The 26,961-nt window shown below is 43.1% G+C and overlaps 1 protein-coding gene across 1 annotated transcript; it reads right to left on the minus strand.

Moving 5' to 3' along the window:
- Positions 1-553: 553 nt before the first annotated feature.
- LOC146623647 (membrane-spanning 4-domains subfamily A member 15-like) lies at positions 554-26,249 on the minus strand. Its single transcript, XM_085366067.1, has 7 exons — positions 26,118-26,249; positions 25,921-26,028; positions 22,789-22,845; positions 21,415-21,582; positions 5,777-5,878; positions 5,570-5,677; positions 554-583 (listed from the first exon to the last, which is right to left on the minus strand). The coding sequence occupies exons 1-7, from the start codon at positions 26,247-26,249 to the stop codon at positions 554-556; spliced, it is 705 nt and encodes a 234-aa protein (XP_085222193.1).
- Positions 26,250-26,961: the final 712 nt, after the last annotated feature.

Raw genomic sequence — 26,961 nt, forward strand, 5'->3', positions numbered from 1 at the left:
TACACATGAAAAAGCATAAACATGAAACTTGTCGTGGATACAAAGATACCTGAAACAGGGAGACATGACGCAAAAGACAACAGACAACCTGACACTGAACAAAGGAGGACTTAAGTACACAGAAAGATGTGTGAGGATGGGGAACAGGTGGGACAAATCAGACCAGAGGTGACAAGGGGAAGCAAAACTAGACACACTGCAATTAGGAAGGGAAACAGCATGGAACGCAGACATGACAACACGAACCTGACACCATAAGACGCGCAGGCATGAAACACATAAAGGGCGAACATAAACACAGGGGTAAAGGACACAAGGGGAATCGAAAAAACAATTAACTATAACGGCAACTTAGGCAAAGTAGAAATGAACTTGGAATTCCTAAAGGACTTAAACATAAACTATAAACATCAAAATAAGCTAAAACTTTAAACGCTGGGTCAAAAGACCCAGGATCATGACCTGAACAGGTGGAACTGATTCTTAAAGATTCCATTAAGCAGTTAAAAAGAAGCTGAAGATTCAGGACAGCATGGAGTTCGGTCCGCAGCAGTCAGACGATGTTGGTGTCGTACTTCACATCCTGCAAACATCAACACGATACGTGAGCCCTGCTCTGCAACAAGTCCAACACACCTGTAACCTGGTATCTGTCCATGACCAGGATTCACTTATACTAAGTCACATGAAGCTAAGTTTTGACCAGGACATGTCCTTCAACGCACATATTAAACAAATATGTGAGACTGCTTTCTTCCATTTGTGCAACATCTCTAAAGTTAGAAATATCCTGTCTCAGAGTGACGCTGAAAAACTAGTTCATGCATTTATTACTTCCAGGCTGGACGACTGTAATTCATTATTATCAGGAAGTCCTAAGAACTCCCTGAAAAGCCTTCAGCTAATCCAAAATGCTGCAGCAAGAGTGCTGACAGGGACTAGAAAGAGAGAGCAGATTTCTCCTGTTTTGGCTTCCTGTTAAATCCAGAATTCAAAATCCTGCTCCTCACATACAAGGTCTTAAATAATCAGGCCCCATCTTATCATCATCATCATCATCATCATCATCATCATCATCGTTTATTTGTATAGCACTTTAAGAACACACCAGGCAGACCAAAGTGCTGAACAACACAGATCAAAACAACAACCAAATTAAAAATACCATAAAATCATTACATACAATAAAATAAATAAGAAGGTGTCAGTTTCCTACAGTTAAAAGCCAGGGAATAAAAATAGGTTTTCAATCTGGACTTAAAGACCTGCACTGATGACGCTTGTCTAATTTGGAGAGGAAGGTTATTCCAGAGCATCGGAGCCGCAATTGAAAAGGCACGGTCTCCTCTCCCCCGCGACTTAGGGACCGACAGCAGCAGCTGCTCAGCTGAACGGAGCGAGCGAGGAGGAACATGTGGCTTCAGCAAATCAGATAAATAGACAGGAGCCAGACCATTTAAAGATTTAAAAACCAATAAAAGGACTTTAAAACGAACCCTAAATTCAATGGGAAGCCAATGCCAGGAAGCCAGAACCGGAGTGATGTGATCGAATTTCCTACTACCGGTTAAAAATCGCGCCGCCGCATTTTGCACTAACTGCAGGCGTGACAAGGTGCCCGACCCAACCCCTATTAAAAGGGAATTACAATAGTCCAGACGTGAGGTGATAAAAGCATGAATAAGAGTTTCCAAATTGGGTTTGGAAAGGAAAGGCTTGACCTTCGACAGGCGTCTGAGGTGATAAAAAGCTGATTTTACCACCCCACTTACATGACCTTCAAAAGTAAGCGCAGAATCAAGTTTAACACCAAGATTAGTGATTGAACTTTTCAGATGAGAGGTCAAATCACCAAAATCAACAAACATCTTATCCTAATGACCTTGTAGTACCATATCACCCTATCAGAGCACTTCGCTCTCGCTCTGCAGGCCTACTTGTTGTTCCTAGAGTATTTAAAAGTAGAATGGGAGGCAGAGCCTTCAGTTTTCAGGCCCCTCTTCTGTGGAACCAGCTTCCAGTTTGGATTCAGGAGACAGACACTATCTCTACTTTCAAGATTAGGCTTCAAACTTTCCTTTTTGCTAAAGCATATAGTTAGGGCTGGACCAGGTGACCCTGAATAAGATAAGATAAGATAAGATAAGATAACCTTTATTAGTCCCACACGTGGGAAATTTGTTTTGTCACAGCAGGAAGTGGACAGTGCAAAAGTTATGACGCAAAAATTAGAATACAATAAGAATAAATACAGTACACAGCTGTACAGAATAGAATAAAATAATATACTATATACAGTAGAATAAAATAGAATAAAAATATACAATAAGATAAAAATAGAATACGAATGCTATATACAACTGAGTAAAAATACAACGATGCCAGAAAGGATTATTGCATTGCATTGAATCCTCCCTTAGTGATGCTGCAATAGACGTAGGCTGCCGGGGATTCCCATGATGCATTGAGTTTTTCCTTTCCAGTCACCTTTCTCACTCACTATGTGTTAACAGACCTCTCTGCATTGAATCATATCTGTTATTAATCTCTGTCTCTCTTCCACAGCATGTCTTTATCCTGTCTTCCTTCTCTCACCCCAACCAATCACAGCAGATGGCCCCGCCCCTCCCTGAGCCTGGTTCTGCCGGAGGTTTCTTCCTGTTAAAAGGGAGTTTTTCCTTCCCACTGTCACCAAAGTGCTGCTCATAGGGGTCATATGATTGTTGGGTTTTTCTCTGTATCTATTTTTGTAGGGTCTACTGTACAATATAAAACGCCTTGAGGCCACTGTTGTTGTGATTTGGTGCTATATAAATAAAATTGAATTGAATTGAATTGAATTGAATGCCAGGGTCTAACCTGCAGAAGGCTTGTGTGAGAGGGGCCGGGCTGGCAGCATCTGACCAATCACAAATAGCGAGACAGAGAGAGAGAGAGAGAGAGAGAGAGAGAGAGAGAGAGAGAGAGAGAGATTTAAGACCACTTGAAAAATCCACTGAAGGAAAAAGCACCCCAGACCATTGTGGCGTCCCCTCCACTGTGGTGTGTAGAAAACATTTCAGGTGGGATCTCCTTGTCATGCTCGTAGCGCTGGAAACCATCAGGACCATCAAGGTTACATTTGTTCTCATCAGAGAATAAAACTTTCTTCCACCTTTCAGTGTCCCATGTTTGGTGCTCTGTAGCAAAGTCCAAACAGTCAGTTCTGTGGCGTTCAAGGAGACGAGGCCTTTGAAGACGTGTGTTTGTTTTTGAAGCCTTTCAGTCTCAGATGCCGTTTGAGGGTTATGGGCTGCAGTCGGCACCAGTAACGGCCTTAATTTGGGTCGAGGAGTGTCCAGTGTTCAGGCTCAGTGCCGGGGACATTTTTTGGGTCTTCCACTTGGCCTTTTTGTTCCATAACCCTCAGGACCATTTAAGAAATTCGCAATGACTGTCTTACTGCGTCCCACCTCGGCAGCGATGACACGCTGTGAGAGACCCTGCTTATGCAGTTCAACAATCTGACCACGCTCAAAAAAGCTTTTTTGCCATCAGGACGTCATGACTGTGTGACTACCTGACAGAAAATGACAATGAATCCACGTTTCTGCACAGGTTTGTCCTTTTAAAGGCATGTGGTCCTAAACTTTTGGTCAGCTGTAAAACAGCTTGTTTCAGTTTAAGCGTTGTTTTCAATAAACTGCATGCTCAAAAAAATGTTTTGTCTCACTCCAATTTCTTCTTGTTGCATGTTGAAGCTCTACTTGGAACCGTGTTCAGATCCATCCATGGAAAATATGATTATTTTTTTTTTGTATTATTCAAGTGGTCTTAAAGTTTTTTATTTTATGTATTTATTTTTTGTAAATGTTAATATAGTGGTGTGAAAAAGTGTTTGCCCACTTTCCTGATTTTTCTACTTTTTCTATCTTTGTCACATTAAATGTTTTAGATCATCTAACGAATGTAAACATTAGACAAAGATAACACAAGTAAACACAAAATGCAGAGGAAACAATCCAAACCTACATGGCCCTGTGTGAAAAACTGATCACACCTTTGGAAGTTCAGTTTCTCTAGCCATACCCAGGCCTCATTACTGCAACATGAAATCATTGAAAGCACTTAAATAGGACCTGACTGACAAAGTGGAGCAGACCAAAAGATCTTCAAAAGACAGACATCATGGCATGATCGAAGTAAATTACGAACAAAACAGAAACAAAATTATTGAGATCAGTTAGTCTGGAAAAGGTTTTAAAGGCTCTGGGACTCGAGTAAACCACAGTGAGAGCCATTATCCACAAAAAACATGGAACAGTAGTGAACCTTCCCAGGAGTGACTGACCAAAATTACCCCAAGAGCGCAGCCATGACTCATCCAAAGACCCCAGAACAACAGCCAAAGAACTGCAGGCCTCACTTGCCTCAGTTAAGGTCAGAGTTCATGACTCCACCATAAGAAAGAGACTGGGTGAAGCTGAAACGCACTTGGTTTCAGCAAGAGGACAACGATCAAAACAAAGCAGCAAGTCCACCTTTGAACGGCTTCAGAAAAACAAAATGAAGACTTTACAGTGAGCTGGTCAAACTCTTGACCCGACTCTGATTGAGATGCTGCGTGACCTTAAAAAGGTGGTTCATGCTTGAAAATCATCCAGTGTGGCTGAATTACAACAATTCTGCAAAGACGAGTGGGCCAGAATTCCTCCACAGCTGTGAAACACTCAATGAAGTAATACGAATGCTCGATTGCAGTTGTTGCTGCTAAGGATGGCCCAACCCGTTATTAGGTTTAGGGGGCAATCACTCTTTCACACAGGGCCTTGTAGGTTTGGGAGTTTTTCCTGTATTTTGTGTTTACCTTTGTTATCTTTGTCTAATATTTAAATTTGTTTGATCCGAAACATTTGAGTGTGACAGACATAGAGAGTTTGAGATTTAACTTTGAGATTTTTATGTTAATTTGAAGTTTGTCGTTACAGTTGGACACTGCTGCTTATTGATGTTATTATTATTTTATTTTGATTTTTTTAATCTTGCACAGTCTGTATATGACTGTCACTTATTCTGAGTTTCTGCAGTACTCAGTCCTACACAAGTACACACTATTATTGCTTATCACTGTCTGCACACACAGCTTTGATGGATCCTCCAGGAGTGATGACACCATTTTCTGGTGAACTGATTGGTCAGTAGGTGGTGAGATCACACACACACACCATCAGGTCATCCTGACTCTGAGTCACATGCGGAGTCTGTTCACCCATATCTGTCTCTCCTTCAAATAAACTTTATTAAACAGCAGCTCTTAAAGCTCTCGCACACTCTGCTGTCTGCAGTCTGTGTTCAAGCTTCATGTTTTTATGATATTACACATTTGTGTAAAATCAGCCGCTCTGTGTCAGCACACCTGTCCATCTTTCAGGCTGGTCACATGTCGCAAACTCTGCCCTTTGCATGTAATTATGCTCAATAAACTTTGGTTGATTTACTTAGTTGATGACCACTTCCTGTGTTAGGATAAGTGAAGCCAGATGAGGAAACATCTTAGTACAGGCCCCAGCTTCCCACCTCAACAACACACCTCATAGCTGATCTCTGAAGGGGGTGGGGCTTCTGACACAGGTGGGGATTCGTATGTACATGGGACCTCTGAAGCAGCTTCGAGCGATTTGTTGATAAAGATGATTGGCTAAAAACAACCCAAAAGACACAGCTGTTAAGGTTTGAATTGGAAACATGAAGAATGTGAAAAGACTGAGCTGATTCAGGTGGACACAGGTGGACTCACCTGATCAGTGGAGGGACACAAAGCGTAGCAGCCAAAGGCAGCGATACAGATGGAAACGATAAACTCCAGGAGACAGAAAACAGCCAGAACAGCTCTCTGGACCTGGGAGGATAAAAACACCCCTGTGCTTTTAGCCCTTTCCATTAGAACCTACTCAGATCAGGCTGAGGCGACTTGAGTACCACCTCATGTGCGTGGGACAATTACAGCAACACGGCTGAATGTCCTGTGATGTCATTTATATGCAGCATGAACGCCATTTTCTACTTGCTGCTCGGTCTGTGGCTTTTTGTCGGACTCGGGGACCGCAGTGTTGTTTCTGTGCAGCCGTTTCCCTCTTTGCCAGATTTTAAAAATGGCAGCTTCGATTTTCACAAAGGAGACGCTCTCATGACTCATGGAGTGGTGCCACTGACAAGCCAACCGGTAGCACATTTTCAGATAACCTTGATCCAAGTAGGTACTAAAAAAGTACCTGCTATCAGGAACCACCACCTAATGCAGGGGTGTTGAACTCCAGGCCTTGAGGGCCGGTGTCCTGCAGGTTTTAGATAACACCCTGGGTCAACATGCCTGAATCAAATGATTAGTTCATTACCAGGCTTCTGGAGAATTTCAAGACATGTTGAGGAGGTAATTTAGCAATTTAAATGGCTAAATTACCAAGGACACATCTAAAACCTGCACGACACCTACCCTCAAGGCCTGGAGTTCGACATCTGTGACCTAATGGAAAACCCTAAAAACCACGTCAAGCCATGCCACGCCAACCCGAGCAGGTACTAATGGAAAAGGGCTTAATTATTGTAGCAAGAAATACTGATAGCCTCTAATGATAAACAGGAACAATTAGAGACCACAGTCAATCGCAGTAAATCTAGACACAGAATAAAACTCTCAATAAAAAGGACATGAATCATAATAATGATGATCATTTATAACAGGAGAGAACGTCATCGCTTCAAAAGTTTCCACATTAATGTTAAACCAGTCGCCACACTTTTCAGACTATTTTTGCTTGAAGGAACCGGACTAAAGAGCACTTTCTGCTAAATGCGCCGTAAACCTACACATTACACTTTTTTACTGTTGGTAGTAGGTGATGTGAGCGTCAGCGATGGGATGGCAGCACTTCTGTCTGAGACCTGACTGTCATGCAAGTTTTCTGTACTCGTTTGATTGGCAGACACAGCTGCTCTAAATGTTCTTCTTTTTTTTTATTAGCAAAATCAACATACAAACAAAATGCACCAGATATTACACATTCAGAGAATAGACATTCCTTACATATTAGCAACTTTCATACATAGGAAAAAGAAGATATAAAAATGGGGTCATAAAACTTAACAGATTATTAACTCAAAATCTTCCAAAAAGGAAACAAAAAAAACAGACTTTTTGTTTTTAACTAAAGTCAGTGCAGAATACAAATAGCATTTGTATTTTATTTTTATCCTATTGTATATTTTATTCTATTTATTCTACTGTGTACAGTATTTTATTCTTATTGTATTCTAATTTTTGCTATATAACTTTTGCACTATCCACTTCCTGCAGTGACAAAACAAATTTCCCACGTGGGACTAATAAAGGTTATCTTATCTTATCTTAAGATTTAACCAACAGGTTTAAGTCGTTTTTCCAGTAAGCTCGTGTTGGTTTGGTGTTAAAAAAATGACATTTATGTATAAATTGCTTGCACAAGACTAATAACACATTAACACCATAATTAGCTTTCTTTTCTTTCAAAAACACTCCAAACATTATCATATTTAAGGTAAATGGGGTAATTTGACTCCCACTGGAATAAAGCCAGGTATGAAAATCCAACCAAAATATTTGTATAAAATTGCACAAAAAAATAGATGGTTAATCCTCCTCTTCTGTTTCACAAAATACATAATTACCAGTTTCTATTTTGAATCTATCACCAAGGAGTCTATTTGTCGGGTAAATTTTATTCAAAATTTTAAATTGGACTTCTTTCCCTTTAGGAGGGATAGGGAAGGTTAACTGAATACCATCTATATATAATTGCCTTAACTTGGGGGAGATGTCAGAATATATTATATCATTTACAACTATGTTTTTAAGTGACAATGGAATGGATTTTATAACCCGATTAAATTTACTTTTAGAACATTGGATATTAAACTTTTGGCAAAAATCTTGATGTCCTAGAACATGCCCCTCCTCATCTACAAAATGGACAATTGCTCAAACACCTTTTGATAACCAATCTTGAATAAAAATAGATTTTCTGTTCATCAGTATATATCTATTGTTCCAAATTGGGCTATTATGTGGAGTGAAATTATGTTTAAATAACATTTTCCAACAAAGAAGGATCTGTTTATGGAATTCAGAGAGTTTAGCAGGTAGCTTAGTAATTTCAAAGTCACACTTTAGGAGAAAGTCGATACCCCCCAGTGTGTTAAAGACCTTACTTGGTATAAAAAACCAAATGGAGTGTGGATTATTTAGGAAGGATTTTAACCATTTAAGTTTCAAAACACCATTCATTATATCAAAATCAATTGCGTTTCCACCGCCTTCAATGTATGGTTTAACCAAATCATCTTTAGATATATAATGGCACTTATTCCTCCAAATAAAATTAAAATTCAAGCTATTAATTGTTTTAATAACTTTATTTGATATTGATAAAGAGTAAGCTGGATATATAAATCTAGATAAACTGTCCATTTTGGTTAATAATATTCTTCCAAAAATTGTGATGTCTCTTTGTAACCACTTATTTAAGATTGTCTTACATTTGTCAACATTATCTGAAATAGTCAAAGGAGCTTGCAAAGAAAAGCGTCTGGACTTCTTTAAGTTACTTGAAGACGTTTCACCTCTCATCCGAGAAGCTTCTTCAGTTCTAAGGTCAAATGGTGGAGAGTCCCAGATATAAACCTAGTGGGAGTAACCCCCCACAGAGGGACAAAAGGACCCCCTGATGATCCTCTAATCGCCTGAGCCAAGGTGTGAAACTGGGTGTGGGTCCCAATACTGAAGGACCCGTCCCATCCAGGCAACAAACTGTTCCAACTTCTGCAATCTGGTAGAAGGTTCCGCATCTTCCGGGCAAGGACAGAGAGACTCAAGAGGAGCTTCTATCCCCAAGCCATCCGTGCCCTAAACACACACACCCGCCCTCTCACATCATCTATAATTGACTGAGACAGGACTCTTCCAGACACTAAACCAAGGCACAATGTACATTTCAATTCCTTTAATTTTAAATATGTTTATATTGTCTATCCTGTAAAATAGTCAGATGTCTATTCATATTAATGTACAGAATTCACCTGCTTGCTGCTACTACTGCACATTCACCCAATGTACATACTGTATATAAAACACCCAGCACGCCCCTGCGGGCGGTTTATCCTTCAAGCTCGGGTCCTCTACCAGAGGCCTGGGAGCTTGAGGGTCCTGCGCAGTATCTTAGCTGTTCCCAGGACTGCGCTCTTCTGGACAGAGATCTCCGATGTTATTCCCGGGATCTGCTGGAGCCACTCGCCTAGCTTGGGAGTCACCGCACCTAGTGCTCCGATTACCACGGGGACCACCGTTACCTTCACCCTCCACATCCTCTCGAGCTCTTCTCTGAGCCCTTGGTATTTCTCCAGCTTCTCGTGTTCCTTCTTCCTGATATTGCTGTCATTCGGAACCGCTACATCGATCACTACGGCCGTCTTCTTCTGTTTGTCTACCACCACTATGTCCGGTTGGTTAGCCACCACCATTTTGTCCGTCTGTATCTGGAAGTCCCACAGGATCTTAGCTCGGTCATTCTCCACCACCCTTGGGGGCATCTCCCATTTTGACCTCGGGACTTCTAGGTTATACTCGGCACAGATGTTCCTGTACACTATGCCGGCCACTTGGTTATGGCGTTCCATGTATGCCTTGCCTGCTAGCATCTTGCACCCTGCTGTTATGTGCTGGATTGTCTCTGGGGCATCTTTACACAGCCTGCACCTGGGGTCTTGCCTGGTGTGATAGACCCCAGCCTCTATGGATCTTGTACTCAGAGCTTGTTCTTGTGCTGCCATGATTAGTGCCTCTGTGCTGTCTTTCAGTCCAGCTTTGTCCAGCCACTGGTAGGATTTCTGGATATCAGCCACCTCCTCTATCTGCCGGTGGTACATACCGTGCAGGGGCCTGTCCTTCCATGATGGTTCCTCGTCTCCCTCCTCTTTCTTGGGTTTCTGCTGCCTGAGGTATTCACTGAGCACTCGGTCAGTTGGGGCCATCTTCCCAATGTATTCTTGGATGTTCCTTGTCTCATCCTGGACTGTGGTGCTGACACTCACCAGTCCCCGGCCCCCTTCCTTCCGCTTAGCGTACAGCCTCAGGGTGCTGGACTTGGGGTGAAACCCTCCATGCATGGTAAGGAGCTTTCTTGTCTTTATGTCAGTGGCTTCTATCTCCTCCTTTGGCCAGCCTATTACCCCAGCAGGGTACCTGATCACGGGCAGGGCGTACGTGTTGATGGCCCGGATCTTGTTCTTACCATTCAGCTGACTCCTCAGGACTTGCCTGACCCTCTGCAGGTACTTGGTGGTTGCAGCTTTTCTAGCGGCCTCTTCATGGTTCCCATTTGCCTGCGGGATCCCCAAGTACTTGTAACTGTCCTCTATGTCTGCAATGTTGCCTTCTGGTAGTTCAATCCCCTCAGTTCTGACTACCTCCCCTCTCTTTGTCACCATCCGACTACACTTCTCCAGTCCGAACGACATTCCAATGTCATTGCTGTATAGCCTGGTAGTGTGGATCAGTGAATCGATGTCTCGTTCACTCTTGGCATACAGCTTGATGTCATCCATGTACAGGAGGTGGCTGACAACTGCTCCGTTCCGTAGTCTGTATCCGTAGCCAGTCTTGTTAATGATCTCACTGAGGGGGTTCAGGCCTATGCAGAACAGCAGTGGGGACAGAGCATCTCCTTGGTAGATCCCGCACTTGATGGTGACTTGTGCTATGGGCTTGGAGTTGGCCTCTAGTGTTGTACGCCACATCCCCATTGAGTTCCTGATGAAGGCTCTTAGGGTCCCGTTGATCTTGTACAATTCTAGGCATTCCAGTATCCAGCTGTGGGGCATTGAGTCATAGGCCTTCTTGTAATCAATCCAGGCAGTGCACAGGTTGGTCAGTCTGGTCTTGCAGTCTCGGCTGATTGTTCTGTCTACCAGTAGCTGGTGTTTTGCGCCTCTGGTATTCTTGCCAATTCCTTTCTGTGTCCCGCTCATGTATTGACCCATGTGCCTGTTCATCTTAGCCGATATGATGCCTGACAGGAGCTTCCATGTAGTACTGAGGCAGGTTATTGGTCGGTAGTTGGAGGGGACCGGTCCCTTCTTGGGGATATATATATATATATATATATATATATATATATATATATATATATATATATATATAACGTTCTTCCTCTACACCTCCCCCCCCTCCCAATTTTTTTGCACATGTCGAGGAGCGTGTCAGGCTAGATTTCACTGTGTGTTATACTTGTATAACTATGCATGTGACAAATAAAGAGCCTTGAACCTTGAACCTTGAACCAATCAGCCAGAGTTTCAGGTGTGTTCATCCTGAGGTCATCCACTCACATCCTGAGGTCAGATGGCTCAGGATGTGAGTGGGCGTTAAGGCGTCTGGGAACCTGAACCTGAAAAGAGAGTATTAGCCAAAGGACTCAATTTTGCCATTTCTCCACAACAGTTGCCCATAGTGGACCTCATCACAGCCACAGAATCTGCCATACGGATTAATAAATTATCACAGACAGAAGCAGAGCAAATCAGGATGAAAGTCTCAGCCACGCTCTCCAGGGCCAAAGTCCCTCCATCCAACCTCACAATACAAGAAAAGAAGGCCGTCGCTTCCCTGAGCAAAGACCACAACATCACTGTTTTACCAGCTGATAAGGGAAGATGCACCGTGGTCCTAAAAACTACAGATTACCATACAAAGATCACTACTCTCCTCAGTGACAACAATACCTACGAAGCCCTAAAGCGAGACCCCACAAACAGCTACAAAAAGAAAGTTATAGCTTGCCTTCAAGACCTTGAAAAGGACAAAATTATTGACCGCCTTACATATCACAGCTTTACCCAGGGGATGCCATACCCTGCATCTACGGACTTCCTAAGATCCACAAGGAAGCTGTCCCACTCAGACCCATAGTCAGTAGCATAAACTCAGCCACTTATAACATTGCTAAACACCTTGCTACCATCCTTGCGCCTCTCGTGGGGAACACCCCACACCACATCAAGAACTCCACCGACTTCACCGACAAGGTCCAGAAACTTACCCTGGATCCAGATGAAACCATGGTGTCCTTTGATGTAGTCTTTCTCTTCACTTGCATACCCACCACGGAGGCCGTGGAGACTGTCAGAAAACGACTACAAGAAGACAGCTCCTTGGAGGACAGGACCAACTTCACACCCGATCAGATCTGCACACTGTTAGACCTCTGCCTCACCACTACATATTTCAAGTACAACGAGGGTTTCTACAGACAAAAACATGGCTGTGCCATGGGCTCCCCCGTGTCACCCATTTTCCAAGATGGCGCGGCCACGTCCAGACGCCTTACTGACTGCTCCGCTCCGACTATCCACTTTTCTTGTTTTTTACTTATTTTTTGCTCTGGTTTACATCCCAAAATCCTCTAGTCTTATAGTATACGACAGCGGATCACTTGTAAACATCGGTGCCAAGGTTGCACATCTAATCTTGGACACTTTTAAACCTGACCCTTCCTGGCCGCCAGAGATTCTACGCGGCGCGGAGAACAACAAAGGAGGGGCCGCTCATCCGAGGCGCAGAACAAAGAAGCGCCGGGGAAAACGCGCTGGTATTAGGAACAGACTGAGACAGCAGGCGCATCGCGCACCACTGCCCAGTATCCTACTGGCCAATGTACAATCCATGGAGAACAAGCTTGATGACCTAAGAGCAAGGGTCACCTTCCAACGTGACATGAGGGACTGCAACATTCTGTGCTTCACGGAGACATGGCTGACCCCCACCGTGCCGGACCAGGCCGTAACTCCGTCGGATTCATTCTTTGTGCTCCGCGCGGACAGAACGGCAGAGTCGAACAAAACCAAAGGTGGAGGAGTGTGTTTCATGGTAAACAGAAAGTGGTGTGATGCCAGGAGCATTTCTACTCTCTCCAGCGGCTGCTCGCCACATCTGGAGTTCCTGAGCATTAAGTGCCGCCCTTTCTATCTGCCCCGTGAGTTCACCTCAGTCATCGCCACGGCGGTCTACATCCCACCCCAAGCGGACACAGGTATGGCTTTGTCCGAATTACATGATGTGCTGAGCTCGCTTCAAAACAAGGACCCGGGCGCAGCCCTCATTGTAGCAGGAGACTTTAACAAAGCGAACCTCAGACAAGTCATGCCAAACTTTTACCAGCATGTCTCGTGTCCAACGAGAGGGGATCGGATTTTGGATCACTGCTACACGCCATACAAGCAGGGCTACAAAGCTGTCTCACACCCGGCTTTTGGGAAGTCTGACCACAACGCCATCTTCCTCATTCCCCAGTATAAACAAAGCATACGGAGGGAAGACGTGACCACGAAGGAAGTAAAACGGTGGACTGCCCAATCAGAAGCTACGCTACAGGACGCACTCAACGACGTAGACTGGGACATGTTCAGAGCATGCGTAGTCGACATCAACGAGTTTACGGAAGTAGCAGTATGCTTCGTCAATATGCTAGCGGAGGAGATTATCCCCACTGCGAGAGTCACCACATTCCCAAACCAGAAACCGTGGATGGACAGATCGATCCGCACTGCAGTAAACGCCAGGACCGCCTCCTACAACGCGGGTCTCGCCACTGGCGATATGAGCGCCTACAAAGTGGCCTCATACGGCGTGCGGCGCGCGGTGAGAGATGCCAAACGCCGGTACCGGGAACGTGTGGAGTCCCGCTTCCACCAGGGCGACACACGGAGTATGTGGCACGGACTACGCACCATTACGGACTACAAAGCCAGGGACACTGCGCCGATCAACACCGACTCTGCATTCACCAACGAGCTGAATCGGTTCTACGCCCGTTTCGAGGTTAGCCAGGCGGCTAATGCTATCTACCGCCTGACTACCGAGGACAGTGACGTCATCAGCGAGAGACCGGTGACCAGCATCGCGGAGCATGACGTCCGAGCGGCACTGAGGAGAGTGAACACAAGGAAAGCGGCGGGGCCAGACGGCATCACCGGCCGTCTGCTGCGCTGCTGTGCTGACCAGCTAGCAGGTGTGTTCACTTACATCTTCAACGAGTCCCTGGCGAAGTCTGTGGTCCCCACATGCTTCAAAAGATCCACCATCATCCCTGTGCCCAAGAACAGCAAACCCTCATCCCTGAACGATTACCGGCCAGTTGCACTGACCTCGGTAGTAATGAAGGTGTTTGAGAGGCTGCTGAAGAACATCATCTCCTCCTCCATCCCAGACACCACAGATCCGCTGCAGTTCGCCTACAGATCCAACAGATCCACAGAGGATGCCATCGCCCACGTCCTACACACCACTCTCAGCCACGTGGACAAGAAACAGGGTAACTATGTGCGAATGCTGTTTGTTGATTACAGTTCACTGTTTAACACAATAGTGCCCTGCAGACTGTTCACAAAGCTGAGGGATCTGGGACCTAACAGCCGTCTGTGTGCATGGGTGTTGGACTTCCTCACTGGCAGAACTCAGGTGGTGAGGGTGGGCAGGTGCTTCTCCAACAGCATCACCATCAACACAGGAGCACCTCAGGGATGTGTCCTCTCGCCACTGCTCTACTCCCTCTACACTTCAGACTGTGTGGCCACCCATGGCTCCAACACCATTGTGAAGTTTGCTGACGACACAGTGGTGTTGGGTGCCATCTCCAACAACGATGAGGCGGCCTACATGGATGAAGTGAAGAATCTGGCATCGTGGTGCCAGGACAACCACCTCCAGCTGAACGTCAGCAAGACCAAGGAGCTGGTGGTGGACTTCAGAAGGGGTCAGCACAGAGACTACAAGCCCATTATCATCAATGGAGCTCCAGTGGAGAGGGTGCAGTCCTTCAAGTATCTTGGTGTCCACATCTCCTCAGACCTGACATGGGCTGCCCATATTCAGGTCCAGACCAAAAATGCTAGGCAGCGCCTGTACCACCTACGACAACTGAGGAAGTTCAGGGTCTCTCCAAAGATCCTCAGGATTTTCTATACAGGCGCTGTGGAGAGCATCCTCACACAGAACATGACATCGTGGTTTGGGAACAGCTGTGTGAAGGACCAAAAAGCTCTAAGAGAGAATGATCCGTACAGCAGAACGCTGCTGCAGGATTGCTCTCCCCCCGCTTCAGGACACCTACACCAGGAGATGCCGGACTAGAGCAGCGCAGATACTGAAGGACCCGTCCCATCCTGGCAACAAACTGTTCCAACTTCTGCAATCTGGTAGAAGGTTCTGCATCTTCTGGGCAAGGACAGAGAGACTCAAGAGGAGCTTCTATCCCCAAGCCATCCGTGCCCTAAACACACACACCCGCCCTCTCACATCATCTATAATTGACTGAGACAGGACTCTTCCAGACACTAAACCAAGGCACAATGTACATTTCAATTCCTTTAATTTTAAATATGTTTATATTGTCTATCCTGTAAAATAGTCAGATATCTATTCATATTAATGTACAGAATTCACCTGCTTGCTGCTACTACTGCACATTCACCCGAAACTCTGGCTGATTGGGACCCACACCCAGTTTCACACCTTGGCTCAGGCGATTAGAGGATCATCAGGCGTCCTTTTGTCCCTCTGTGGGGGGAAACTCCCACCGGGTTTATATCTGGGACTCTCCACCATTTGAGCTTAGAACTGAAGAAGCTTCTCAGATGAGAGGTGAAACGTCTTCAAGCAACTTAAAGAAGTCCAGACACTTTTCTTTGCAAGCTCCTTTGACTACGATGACCTGGATGACTGAGAACCTTCACTGGGTGCAGTTCCCCCCTCCAGGGGCAAGGGTACCTAGACCCGGTTCGTAGAGTACGCTTGGGGAGTGTGATCGTGTGTACAGCGTCTCTTTATGTCTGTCTCCACGTTGGTTGAGTGTGGAGTAAGTGCATATGAGAGCATGAGGGTGGGAATGGATGTTTGTGTCTGTGTGTGCCTGTATGTCTGTGTCTATATGTCAGGTTGGGTGTCAGGCGCCACCTCTCTGGGGACATCTCAGGCCCTCCAAGGTTTGGAGGCCTATCTCCCCCCACCACCACTTCCCCTGCCAGTGGCGGACCCCCTCAGACATCGGTGCGTTGGTGGTTCTTTGTGTCCGGGGATGGGCGTCCAGGTACACACCGGCTCACTCCTTGGCGGCCGCTTATCGGGGCCTGGAGCCTGGGGCTCGCTCGGGCCACTTCGGAGGTGGGGTGCCCCCGGCCTCTCGGCCTGGGGCTCGGTCACTCAGGCACGGCTGGCTGCCGGCGGAGCTCACGGGCGCGTCACTGCAACTCCCCCTGGCTTCTGCTCCGCGGCTGCTGAGTGAGCCCTCATCTGGGACTCTCCTCAGCTCTTTCTGGAACAGTGGCGCAGCTGCCCCTCTGTTGGTCTTCCTTGGTCTCTTGTGTTCTGGGGGCCTCTGGATGTCTGGAGTTTTGATCTCCTCCATACCTGCTTCATGCCCTGGAGGACGGGGCTGTGGCCCCCCCACACCCTCTAGCAGATCATTACATGAAGGAACCTTTTTAAAAAAAAAACAAAAAACAAGCACGTCCATGCTCACAGGTGTACACACGGGTGATCACACCCACAAACTACACCCTTTTTGGCTCCTACCTCAAAGCACACTGTGTTCTGTTGATCTTATGTGCTGCACAATAATGTTTAACATTTAGTATTTACTGTCATATTCCCATATATCATTGTGATGTTGTTTATTCTATTACTCTTGTTCTCTTCTGCTTGCTTTCTTTTTTCTTTCTCAGCAGGTGACCCAGGTGATTGATATATGCATTTTTTTTCTTCTTTTTTTTTCTGCCTGTTCTGTTGGTTTTTGTTTTTTGCCCTTCTCCCCCGTCCCTCTTCTCAGCTGTTTCTCTTTCCCTCTTTCTTTCTCCCCTTCTTTCCCCCAGTCAAGTCTGTCCCGTATTCAGTAAGTGAAAATAAAATAAACAATAAAAGGTGAATCAAATGGACCATTACGGCAAGGCTGGGATGGTCAATTTGGTAAAGTAAATCCGTTGGGCATCTTTCTTTGCCTTTAGACAACAATTCTGATGCAAAAGAGCCAAACGGGACAGGCAAAAAAACAAAAAAAACAAAAAACAAAAAAGAGAACCTTCACAGACATTATCTGAAATATTTACTTTTTCTAAGACTTTGTGATCTTTTGAAATTGTGATGCCCAAATATTTTACCTCCTTCTTCACCTCTATATCGTACAGTAATTGTGAATTACACTCCTTTAACGCCAATAGTTCACATTTATTTAAATTTAACTTTAAGCCTGAAGCTTTTGAGAATGTAGTGATTATTTGTTTTACCAGGGGAATCTGATGTTCATTTTTTAAGAGTAGTGTCATCCGCAAGTTGACTAATTATTAAAAAATTATCCATAATCTCAATTCCGGCAACGCTGCTGTTTTTAATTAGAATTGCGAACATCTCCACAACCATTATGAACAACAACGGAGAGCTTCCACACCCTTGCCTGATTCCTCTTTTGACGCTAAATCTTTTACCAGTGCCATAGCCTAACGACACAGAGCTGTTTATATCATTATATATTAAAAACCCACTTATTCAATCTTCCCTTTCCCTCTAGTTAATATTTCTTTTATGATTTCATATTATGCACTTTTATACTCATTTAAATTCTTGTTTGCTCTGTACCTGTTGCTTTCCTATGTATCAGTGACAGTTATCTGCTTGCATACTTAGTACTTGCTTTGGTCCTATTTCTATTATCCTCCTCCTATTCTCTATCTTACTTGTTATTATTATTATTATTATTATTATTATTATTATACAGTATATCTATTATCTTCCTAAATTTATCCCCAAATCCAAATAGAGTTAGTGTTTCTAAAATAAAAGGATGTTCTACTGAATCGAAAGCTTTATAAAAGTCCAAGAAAAGAATAAAACTGTCATCACTAATTAGATCATTGTAGTCCAGTAAGTCTAAAACCAATATGATATTATTATGAATATTCCTGTCTTTCAGAAACCCTGATTGTGTCTCACTAATTAAACTTGAAACCCCTTGCTTAAGCCTTGTTGCAACTGAGCTAGAGAAAATTTTGTAATCTGTATTTAATAAAGTTATGGGCCTTAAGTTATCCAATTGTCGTTTATCTTTGTTTGGTTTGGTAATTAATGTAATTAATCCTTGTTTCATGCTAGACATCAATTCTCCCTTTTCAATACTGGCCAGTACAGCTTTGAATAAAATTTCTCTTAAGTCTTCCCCAAAAAATTGGAAGAAATTAACTGTAAGCCCATCTGGACCAGGGGATTTATTAAGTGCCATTTTCTTAACAGATGCATCTAACTCTTCAATTCTGAAGTCAGATTCACAAAATTCCTGAAACGATTCATCAATTTTAGGGATCAAATTATCTATTTGATCAAAAAAGACATCACAATCTGTATAAATTGGAACAGAATGTATAAATTTCATTCTCCAAAATTTTAGGGTCGTCACATTCAATGCCATCAATTAACAGAGAAGATATAAAATTTCTTTTCTGTCTGCTCTTTTCTAAATTAAAAAAATATGAGGAATTTCTTTCCCCCTCCTCAATCCACTTGGCCCATGAACGCACAAAAGCTCCTTCTGCTTTATTTAGGTAGAGCTGATCTAATTTAGTCTGCAACTCCATAAGTTTACTCCTTTCTTGGGTATTTAGATCATCTTTACTACAGCAATAAGTAATTTCTTGGAATAATTTACATTCATATTCTCTTTGCTTTTGACTTGTGTTTTTACTGAATTGAATACTAAATTCTCTAATTTTGAATTTAATGAATTCCCATTTACTGATATATCCTACAATTAGATGATCAGCCATAATATCTTTTATAATTTTTTTGACTATGTTGCAGTAGTCTTCATTTTGTAAAAGTTTGGCATTGAACTTCCAATAACTTCTTTTATTTGATTGTCTAATTTCCGATTCTAAACACAGTTCAATAAAGCAATGATCTGAAAGAGGTGCATTTGACATCAACAGTGTGGTTAAGAATGATGTCACTTCCTAGCCAATAGTCTATTCTAGACTTACAAGCTCCATTTGGTTTAAACCAGGAAAAGCTCTTAATTCCTGGATTTCTTACTCTCCAAATATCTGTCAAATTGTTGTTTATCAAAAAATCTATAATTAGATTATTTTTTGTGGTCTACCTGTCCTTGGGGGCCATCTATCAGTCCATTCATCAGGAGTCATATTCCAATCACCACCCATTAAAATGTATTCTGTAGGGTATCGATCTTTAAGTTCAAAAATATTTGAAGTTATATCTTCTAACATAATTTTATTCTGACTTTCATTATTATATCCATAAACATTGACTAAAATGAAAAACAAACTTTCAACTCTCATTGCAGCAATCAACCAATGACCATTCAAGTCAGTCCGTTGTATTACAAGATCCCCAGGAAAGTTATTGAATAAAATCGCTACACCCCCCGACCTCGTTGAGCCATGGCTGAACAGGATTTTGCTGCCCCATTGGTTTGACCAAAAAGATACATCACTATCAGATAAATGAGTCTGTTGTAGAAAAATACAGTTTGATTTTTTACCTCTGCAGTACAAAAATAAGGCTTTTCTTTTAACAGATTCTCTTAAACCCCTAACATTTAAAGAACCAAAACAAATGTTAACATTCAACATGAACTATAGACAGAATATCACTCACCACGTGAAAAGAACGAAAAAGAGAAAAGTACTAAATGCTGAGCTCCTCAGACCGCGAACAAGTTTCCACTATTTCAGTTTTTGTCATTTTTAGTTCTCCTGTCTTTCCTCAACTTTGCGTCCATCAATGAAGGCATGTGGACCACGACAGTAGGCTCGTTTACCCGCACGTCTTGCTTCCTCCACCAGAGGCCATAGGCGCTGTCGATCTTGTATGTCCTCCTGCGGCAACATCTCTGCGAAGCTGATGCCTTCTTGCTTGCAGGTTGAAGAGTCTTTGGTGCGCCTCCACAATTCTTCTTTAATTCGCCTCTGTGTGAATAGAATAATGATGTTTCTGTTTCTGCCATCAACTCGTTTCCCTAAGTGATGGACAATATCAACGGCCTCTTCTAAGTCCGAGTCAGGGGCAATCTTCTGAAGCGTTTGCAGAACCTTCACTCTAATGTTTTCATCTTTGTCTTCCTTCACCCCTTTCAGCTTTAAGCACCACCTCATTCAGTAGCGCTCTTGTTCTCTCACTCTTCTTTTCAAGTCTTCATTTTCTTTAAGCAGCTGTTCATTCGCATTTGCCAGTTTAACAACTTTCAGTTTGCAATCGACTATCTCTGCAGCATTAAACTCTACAGCCTTAATCAAGCTGGCAACCATAGCTGCACTTTGTCTGTTTTGTTCCTTGATATCTTCCAGTTGTACTTCAAATTTCTTCTTCCCAGAATGGCTTCAAAAATAGTTTTATCGGAGATATCATCTTCCTTCTCTGAAGATTTTGTTCTCTTCTCCTCTGGCGGTTGTTTTGATGGAGTTGGCGGCGCCGAGTCTGCTCCCCATTCTCGCTTGTTTAGGCCCACGTTGGCAGCTTCAGTGCTAGCATAGCCATGGTCACTGACTTTAGCATGCGAAGACGTCTTAGCATTGGGGTTTGACGACACAAATTACAGCTTTGCATTCTTAATAACCTTTTGGGCATCCATAGTTATAGTTCGAGTGGAAGGAGAATAAAGTTACTTAGCAAATTTTGCGGTCTTTCGGAGCTCCTGAAAAAACACAACTGTTCAAGCTGCCATCTAGATGGCACTGTCCTCTACAGGCATCTGGATAATTTAGTCACAACACTGGAGGGTAAAATAAATACTACATAAGAGGCCATGTTAGTGAACGCTGGGAAAGAAGACTGTAGTAAAAGTGATGATGGTTTTCTTTCACCTTGGTGCACCTAAGGCATGATTCAACCTGTTCAGTCATTCCAGTATGCAGGGATCATTTAGATGTTAGTACACTGTGACTGCATGAAATCCCTTTTTCTAATAACCAAATTCTATCCCTCCTTTATCAAACATACATTTCAGCTCTTACACAGAATAACAGGGCTGCTTCTGCGCCACACAACCACTGAGTGACGTCTGTCCTTCAGATGCCCTGTTAGCTGCTGCTTTTTACATGGATGTTACTGGCAGCAGGTCTGTAGTTTTCTAAATCAGAACGATGTTCAATGCTCCTCTGATTCTCCTGTCTTTAAAAACTCCCTCATCTGAACACAGAGCACTGAAGCGCTTTCTGAGAATCTGGTACCTGCAGAGGAGGTGTGACCACAATCAAGATCCACCCCCCAAAATCCTTCAGCAGCTTTGATCAAGAGGCTGAAATCAGACGTGTAGAAGATTTTGTACAATATAAAACAAAATGTCTTACCCTTTCATAGTTGTGAGTGAATGACCAGTCGGGGGTACTGGTGTTCAAGTAAGAGCTACCATAATAATGATAAGCATAATGTGGCCAAAAGGCTTCCAGGATGTAGATGATGATGGCAGCAGCTGAAGTAACTGCAGCAATAACATTGGCTCCCAGAGCGCCTCTCACCTGCAGAGCACAAAACGGGTCAGCACACCTGGAAAACCTGGCAGCACCTGAAAGGCAGATTAAACCTGTAGAAACTGCAGCTCACCAGAGTCACGGGACAGTGTGGAGACTAGTTTTAGAACAGATGTTAGAGAATATTTAATCCTGAAAAAAGTACATTTAACCACTTTATTTAACATTGATTATAGACCTGTGTCCTAATGATGGGACAGCTTTCCTTTCTACTTCACATTAACTTTATAAATACAGAAATGGAGCTCTTTTCCAACCTGACTAAACAGAACTTTTAATCGTTTTCCTCTCAGTCACACTTTGATGCTGTCAGTCTGCTAATATTGTACTTTCATCTGACTGGTGACCTGCCCGTGGTATACTCCATCTCTCACCCTATGAGAGCTGGCAAGGGCACAGCCTTGACTCTGAATTAGAGAAACGAGTTTGAAGCCTAATCTTAAATTAGAGATAGTGTCTGTCTCCTGAATCCAAACTGGAAGCTGGTTCCACAGAAGAGGGGCCTGAAAACTGAAGGCTCTGCCTCCCATTCTACTTTTAAATACTCTAGGAACAACAAGTAGGCCTGCAGAGCGAGAGCGAAGTGCTCTAATAGGGTGATATGGTACTACAAGGTCATTAAGATAAGATGGGGCCTGATTATTTAAGACCTTGTATGTGAGGAGCAGGATTTTGAATTCTGGATTTAACAGGAAGCCAATGAAGGGAAGCCAAAACAGGAGAAATCTGCTCTCTCTTTCTAGTCCCTGTCAGGACTCTTGCTGCAGCATTTTGGATTAACTGAAGGCTTTTAATGAGTTCTTTCCACACAAAGAGCAGGTCATAGTTTGGTTTCCCATCACTGTACCATCAAAGACCAGAGGTTTATCCACAATGCTCATATGAAAAAAGAAAAAAAAGGTGCTTGCCAACTGTAGCTACAAGATGAAAGTAATGTAAAGGAAGGATCCACATATTAATGGATATTAATTGACAGATGAAGTGCTGTATGACAGCACTGTGTGAGATGAAAAGAGAGAGATCACTTTACTTTGGTAAAGGTACTGTGCTGTCAGTAGATCTATTCATGTTTCTGTATCTTTCATGTGAATATACTTATAGCTGGACTTTATAACCTGGATTTATTTGTCCAGTTAATAACATGAGCTAGATAACAGAAAGCTATGCTGCTATGTTGGATATTTTTAGACTCACCAGACAACAATTAAGGGATTTCCCAGCCGATACAGTCACAGATCCAGCTAAGACAAACTGCAAGAGACCACAAACAGGGTGCCATGTTAGCACAGATAGGTGGTGCCTAACGCTACCTTACATGTCCCAGTTTAACTAATTGGTGTGTGTTATCTGGCTTCATGGACAGATAGAGCTGGGTGTCATTTGCATAGCAGTGTAAATGTATGCTATGTCTTCTAATGATGCTGCCTAAGGGAAGCATGTATAATGTGAACAGAATTGGTCCTAGCACTGAACCCTGTGGAACTCCATAATTTATATATATAATTACTTTCAGAAAGACATCTACTGTGATAAAGTCTACTCTCCACTGCTGTGTAATCAATTATTGTAAATGTAAATGTTATCAGGAAATGATCAGACAGGAGAGGGTTTTCAGGAAACACTGTTAAATGTTCAGTTTCTATGCATATGTTAAAACAAGATCTAGAGTGTGATTAAAGTGGTGGGTGGGTTCTTTTACATTTTGAGAGAAGCCAATTGAGTCTAATAACAGATTAAATGCCATGTTGAGGCTGTCATTTTTAGCATCTACATGGATGTTAAAATCACCCACAATAATTATTTTATCTGAGCTGAGAACTAAATTAGATAAAAAGTCTGAGAAATCAGACAGAAACTCTGTGTAAGGCCCAGGTGGACGATAGATGATAACAAGTAAGACTGGTTTCTGAGTTTCACAGCTGGGGTGGACGAGGCGAAGCATCAGGCTTTCAAATGAATTAAAAGTCTGTCTTGGTCTTTGGTTGATTAATAGGCTGGTGTGAAAAATTGCTGCCACACCTCCCCCTCGGCCTGTGCTTCAAGATTTCTGGTAGTTAGAATGACTCGGGGGTGTTGATTCATTTAAACTAACATAATCATCCTGCTGCAACCAGGTTTCTGTAAGGCAGAGTAAATCAATTTGTTGATCAATTATTAAGTCATGTACTAACAGAGACTTGGAGGAGAGAGACCTAATATTTAATCATCCACATTTCACTGTTTTACTCTTTGGTTCAGATGTGGATACTGTATTGTTCTTTCTTTGTGATTGTTTATGTTTAAGTTGTTTGTTGCTGGTTTTTAGTTTGTTTTTTTGTCTGTTTGGGAGCTGACACAGTCTCTATGGAGATGGGTTTTTGGGGGGGTAGCAGGAGGAGAGAAGCTGCAAAGAGGCGTGTAAAACTGCAACTCTGCTTCCTGGTCCCAACTCTGGATAGTCATATTTAAAGTAAATCTCACTGCAATGAATGAGCTTTAATGGTGATACTCGGGAATTGAATAATACAAAATACAAAAACTCAAGCAAGGAAGGAACTAGGAAACTCAGAAACTACAGGGGAAACATGGACAACAGGGGGGGGGAGTGCATGCAGGATGAGGGAACACATGATAAAGAAGAGAGGGAGACTAAGCATTATACATGGACAGCTACAGAGGGAGAGGAAACAGGTGGGAGCACAGCTGACACTGATCATAGTGAAGGAGACAAGGGCTGTGTCCCAATTCAGCGACCATACAGTAGTCTGCGAAGTGTGGGTACTACGAACTGCGAGAAGTGCCGAAGTGAGAGGCTTGTGAAATGGGACGGTCTGGCCTTTGTCGCGCTGCTCAGGTTGCCTAGCAACCATGATACTAACCGCGAGAAACGTTTCATACAGCCTTGTGTGACAGAAATGAAGGAGAAAAATGTCTTTTGTTCTTTCATTTTTTTATGAGATCATTTTGATTAGCTGAGTATCTGAGGCTGAGACCACGGGACTGTAAAAATGATTGTTGGGCTTCATTTCTGTGCTGAACAGTCATTTAAGATTAGCTAGTAAATAACAATTAGCTGATGTTGTTCATGAGACTAAAGTCATCTCACTTTGGTAATGTAAATATAATATGGCCAGTATTATATTTAGTATTAGATTATTATGATATAGTACAGCAGTGAGCTTCAGTAAAGGTTTCTGAATATTAAACTTGTTTCTGGCTTTCATAGTTTGGGAGAAGTTGTGGAGGAAGTATTTTTGCATTTGGCACCTTGCACCGGGCGCTTGGGAATCCGCTGCTGTGTATGTCACCTTTGCTCTTGTAAAAAAATTCATTGCTTAATGAACATGGGATGAGGGAGAACACAGAAAACGAACGATGAGACTGAGAGAAGATGAGACAGAGGGAGAAAAACTAGACACAAAAACACAGAGGGACAGAAGGTTACCAAAATATAACAGGAAAACTCAAGCACTGAGACAGGGAGTTAAAGATGCAAAGATCAAAGTGGTAAATCATGAGGACGACTGCACATGGAAGACGGAGTAGGAAGAGAATGCTCCAGAGAGCTAACCAACCATTTCCAAAAACCAAAACAATCATGAATTAACAGGGTACCAGTACCATGACAGATTAGGGGTTGCCTGATTGTGGCGGGGGGTTGTCTTGGATATTATAAGGTGTTTACCTCACAGTATAAAGCAGCTTGAAGCAAATTAACACACATGCTGGAGTAATTTTTGAAGTTTGCTCAGAGGTAACAACAGAAGCGCTGGACTATTTGTCTGACCTTTAGCAGCTTTATTCACCCTTCAGAGCCCTTCAATCAAGTGATCATTTGCTTACCTTACACACGTCTAGAATGGTTCATAGAGGGGATCAGGCATTTGTGGTGTGGCGCCGAAAATGTGGAATGATCTACCTCTCCACATTAGAAAAGCAACTGTCACTCTTTTTAAATCCCATCTTATGACATATTTTTTCTCTTTGGCTTTCTATACTGCATGAGAGTTACCATTTTTTTATTCGAATGTTCTTACCTGTTTGATGATGTTAATGTCATTGTTTAATTATTCTGTTGTACAGCACTTTGGGGAACTCTGTGTTGTTTTAAATGCGCTTTATAAATAAATGAAATGAAATCTGTTTGTTCATGCAAAATCACTGAAATTAGTTCAGAAATTTCAACAGGAGGGAAGAAGTCCTGTTTAGCCGATTTCCCACGATGTTGTTTAGTATCCGTTCTTAAAGGTGATGCATTTTCTGTGTTTGGTAGTGAGTTTGGTCATAAAACCTCAGAATTGTAAAGTGACAGCAGAGAAAAGACCAACAGAGTCTCAGCACACTTACAGACAGAGATCCCCACAAGAAGACACCGCTATAAATCTCCAAATCAGAGTGTGGAAGCACGATGATCCCAAACAGGAGGAGCAGCAGGCCAACCATGATCTGCACCGTCTGTGGGTACAACCGTACGCACCACACAGATGCTTTACTGCAAACACTGTGTACTATTACTGTGATTCTGAGCAGTTACAGAGTCTCACCCCCAGGGCCTCCGGTCGTCCTTGGCTGAACTTGGTCTTCTGTGGAGTGTTTTGTGGCTCAGTAGCGGGGATCACGTGGGTGACCACGAAGACGCTGCCCACCGTCCCTGCTGCAGATGTAGATGCTGACATGTTTGAGCTGAAGTGATAGAAGCTGCTGTGGGCTGCTGCTTTGTATTTGAGCTCACAGCTAATGATTAAATCCGGACTGCTTCCTGCTTCCTCCTCAATTCCCCTTCACGAAAACACAGCATGTGTTTTCATGAGAAGGAGGAAATTTAGCCCTGAAAAATTAAGCTGACTTTGACCTTCATGCTTCAGCTCCCTGCAAAAATTCATCTTCCTCTTTTTGGTCTGGCTGCTGTTAAACTTTTCTAGTTAATGACTTATAGCCCTCCTGCTGTGAGCACCATAATGGATGAACCATGAGATCTTGTATTTATCCACAAAGCACATATAGACCAGATGGGCCAGTTCCTTTTCAGACTCTTCTTAGATCCTCAGAGTCAGGCTTCTTTGGTACCTGTAACATGTAACATCTCTCAGTATGTGGATCTGTTTTCTTTGTTAGAATCGGTCAGACCATTGCTGATCAAACTGAACATGCCAGACTTTGCTAAGAAAGTCTCCAAAACCAGATCAGCCAGACAAGCCAACAATGATGGAAACTTGTTAAAATGATCCATGATAGAAGAAAGGTAAATAGAAATAGGACCAAAGCAAGTACTAGGTATGCAAGCAGATCACTGTCACTGAGGCATAGGAGAAGCAGCAGATACACAGACAGACTTAAAATAAGCATAAAAGTACATAATGTAGAATCACAAGTGAAATGTTAACTAGA

Source organism: Diplotaxodon limnothrissa, linkage group LG11 (assembly GCF_057381915.1).
Source record: "Diplotaxodon limnothrissa isolate DT_005_m linkage group LG11, D_limnothrissa_male_GT1.1, whole genome shotgun sequence".
NCBI lineage: Eukaryota > Metazoa > Chordata > Actinopteri > Cichliformes > Cichlidae > Diplotaxodon > Diplotaxodon limnothrissa.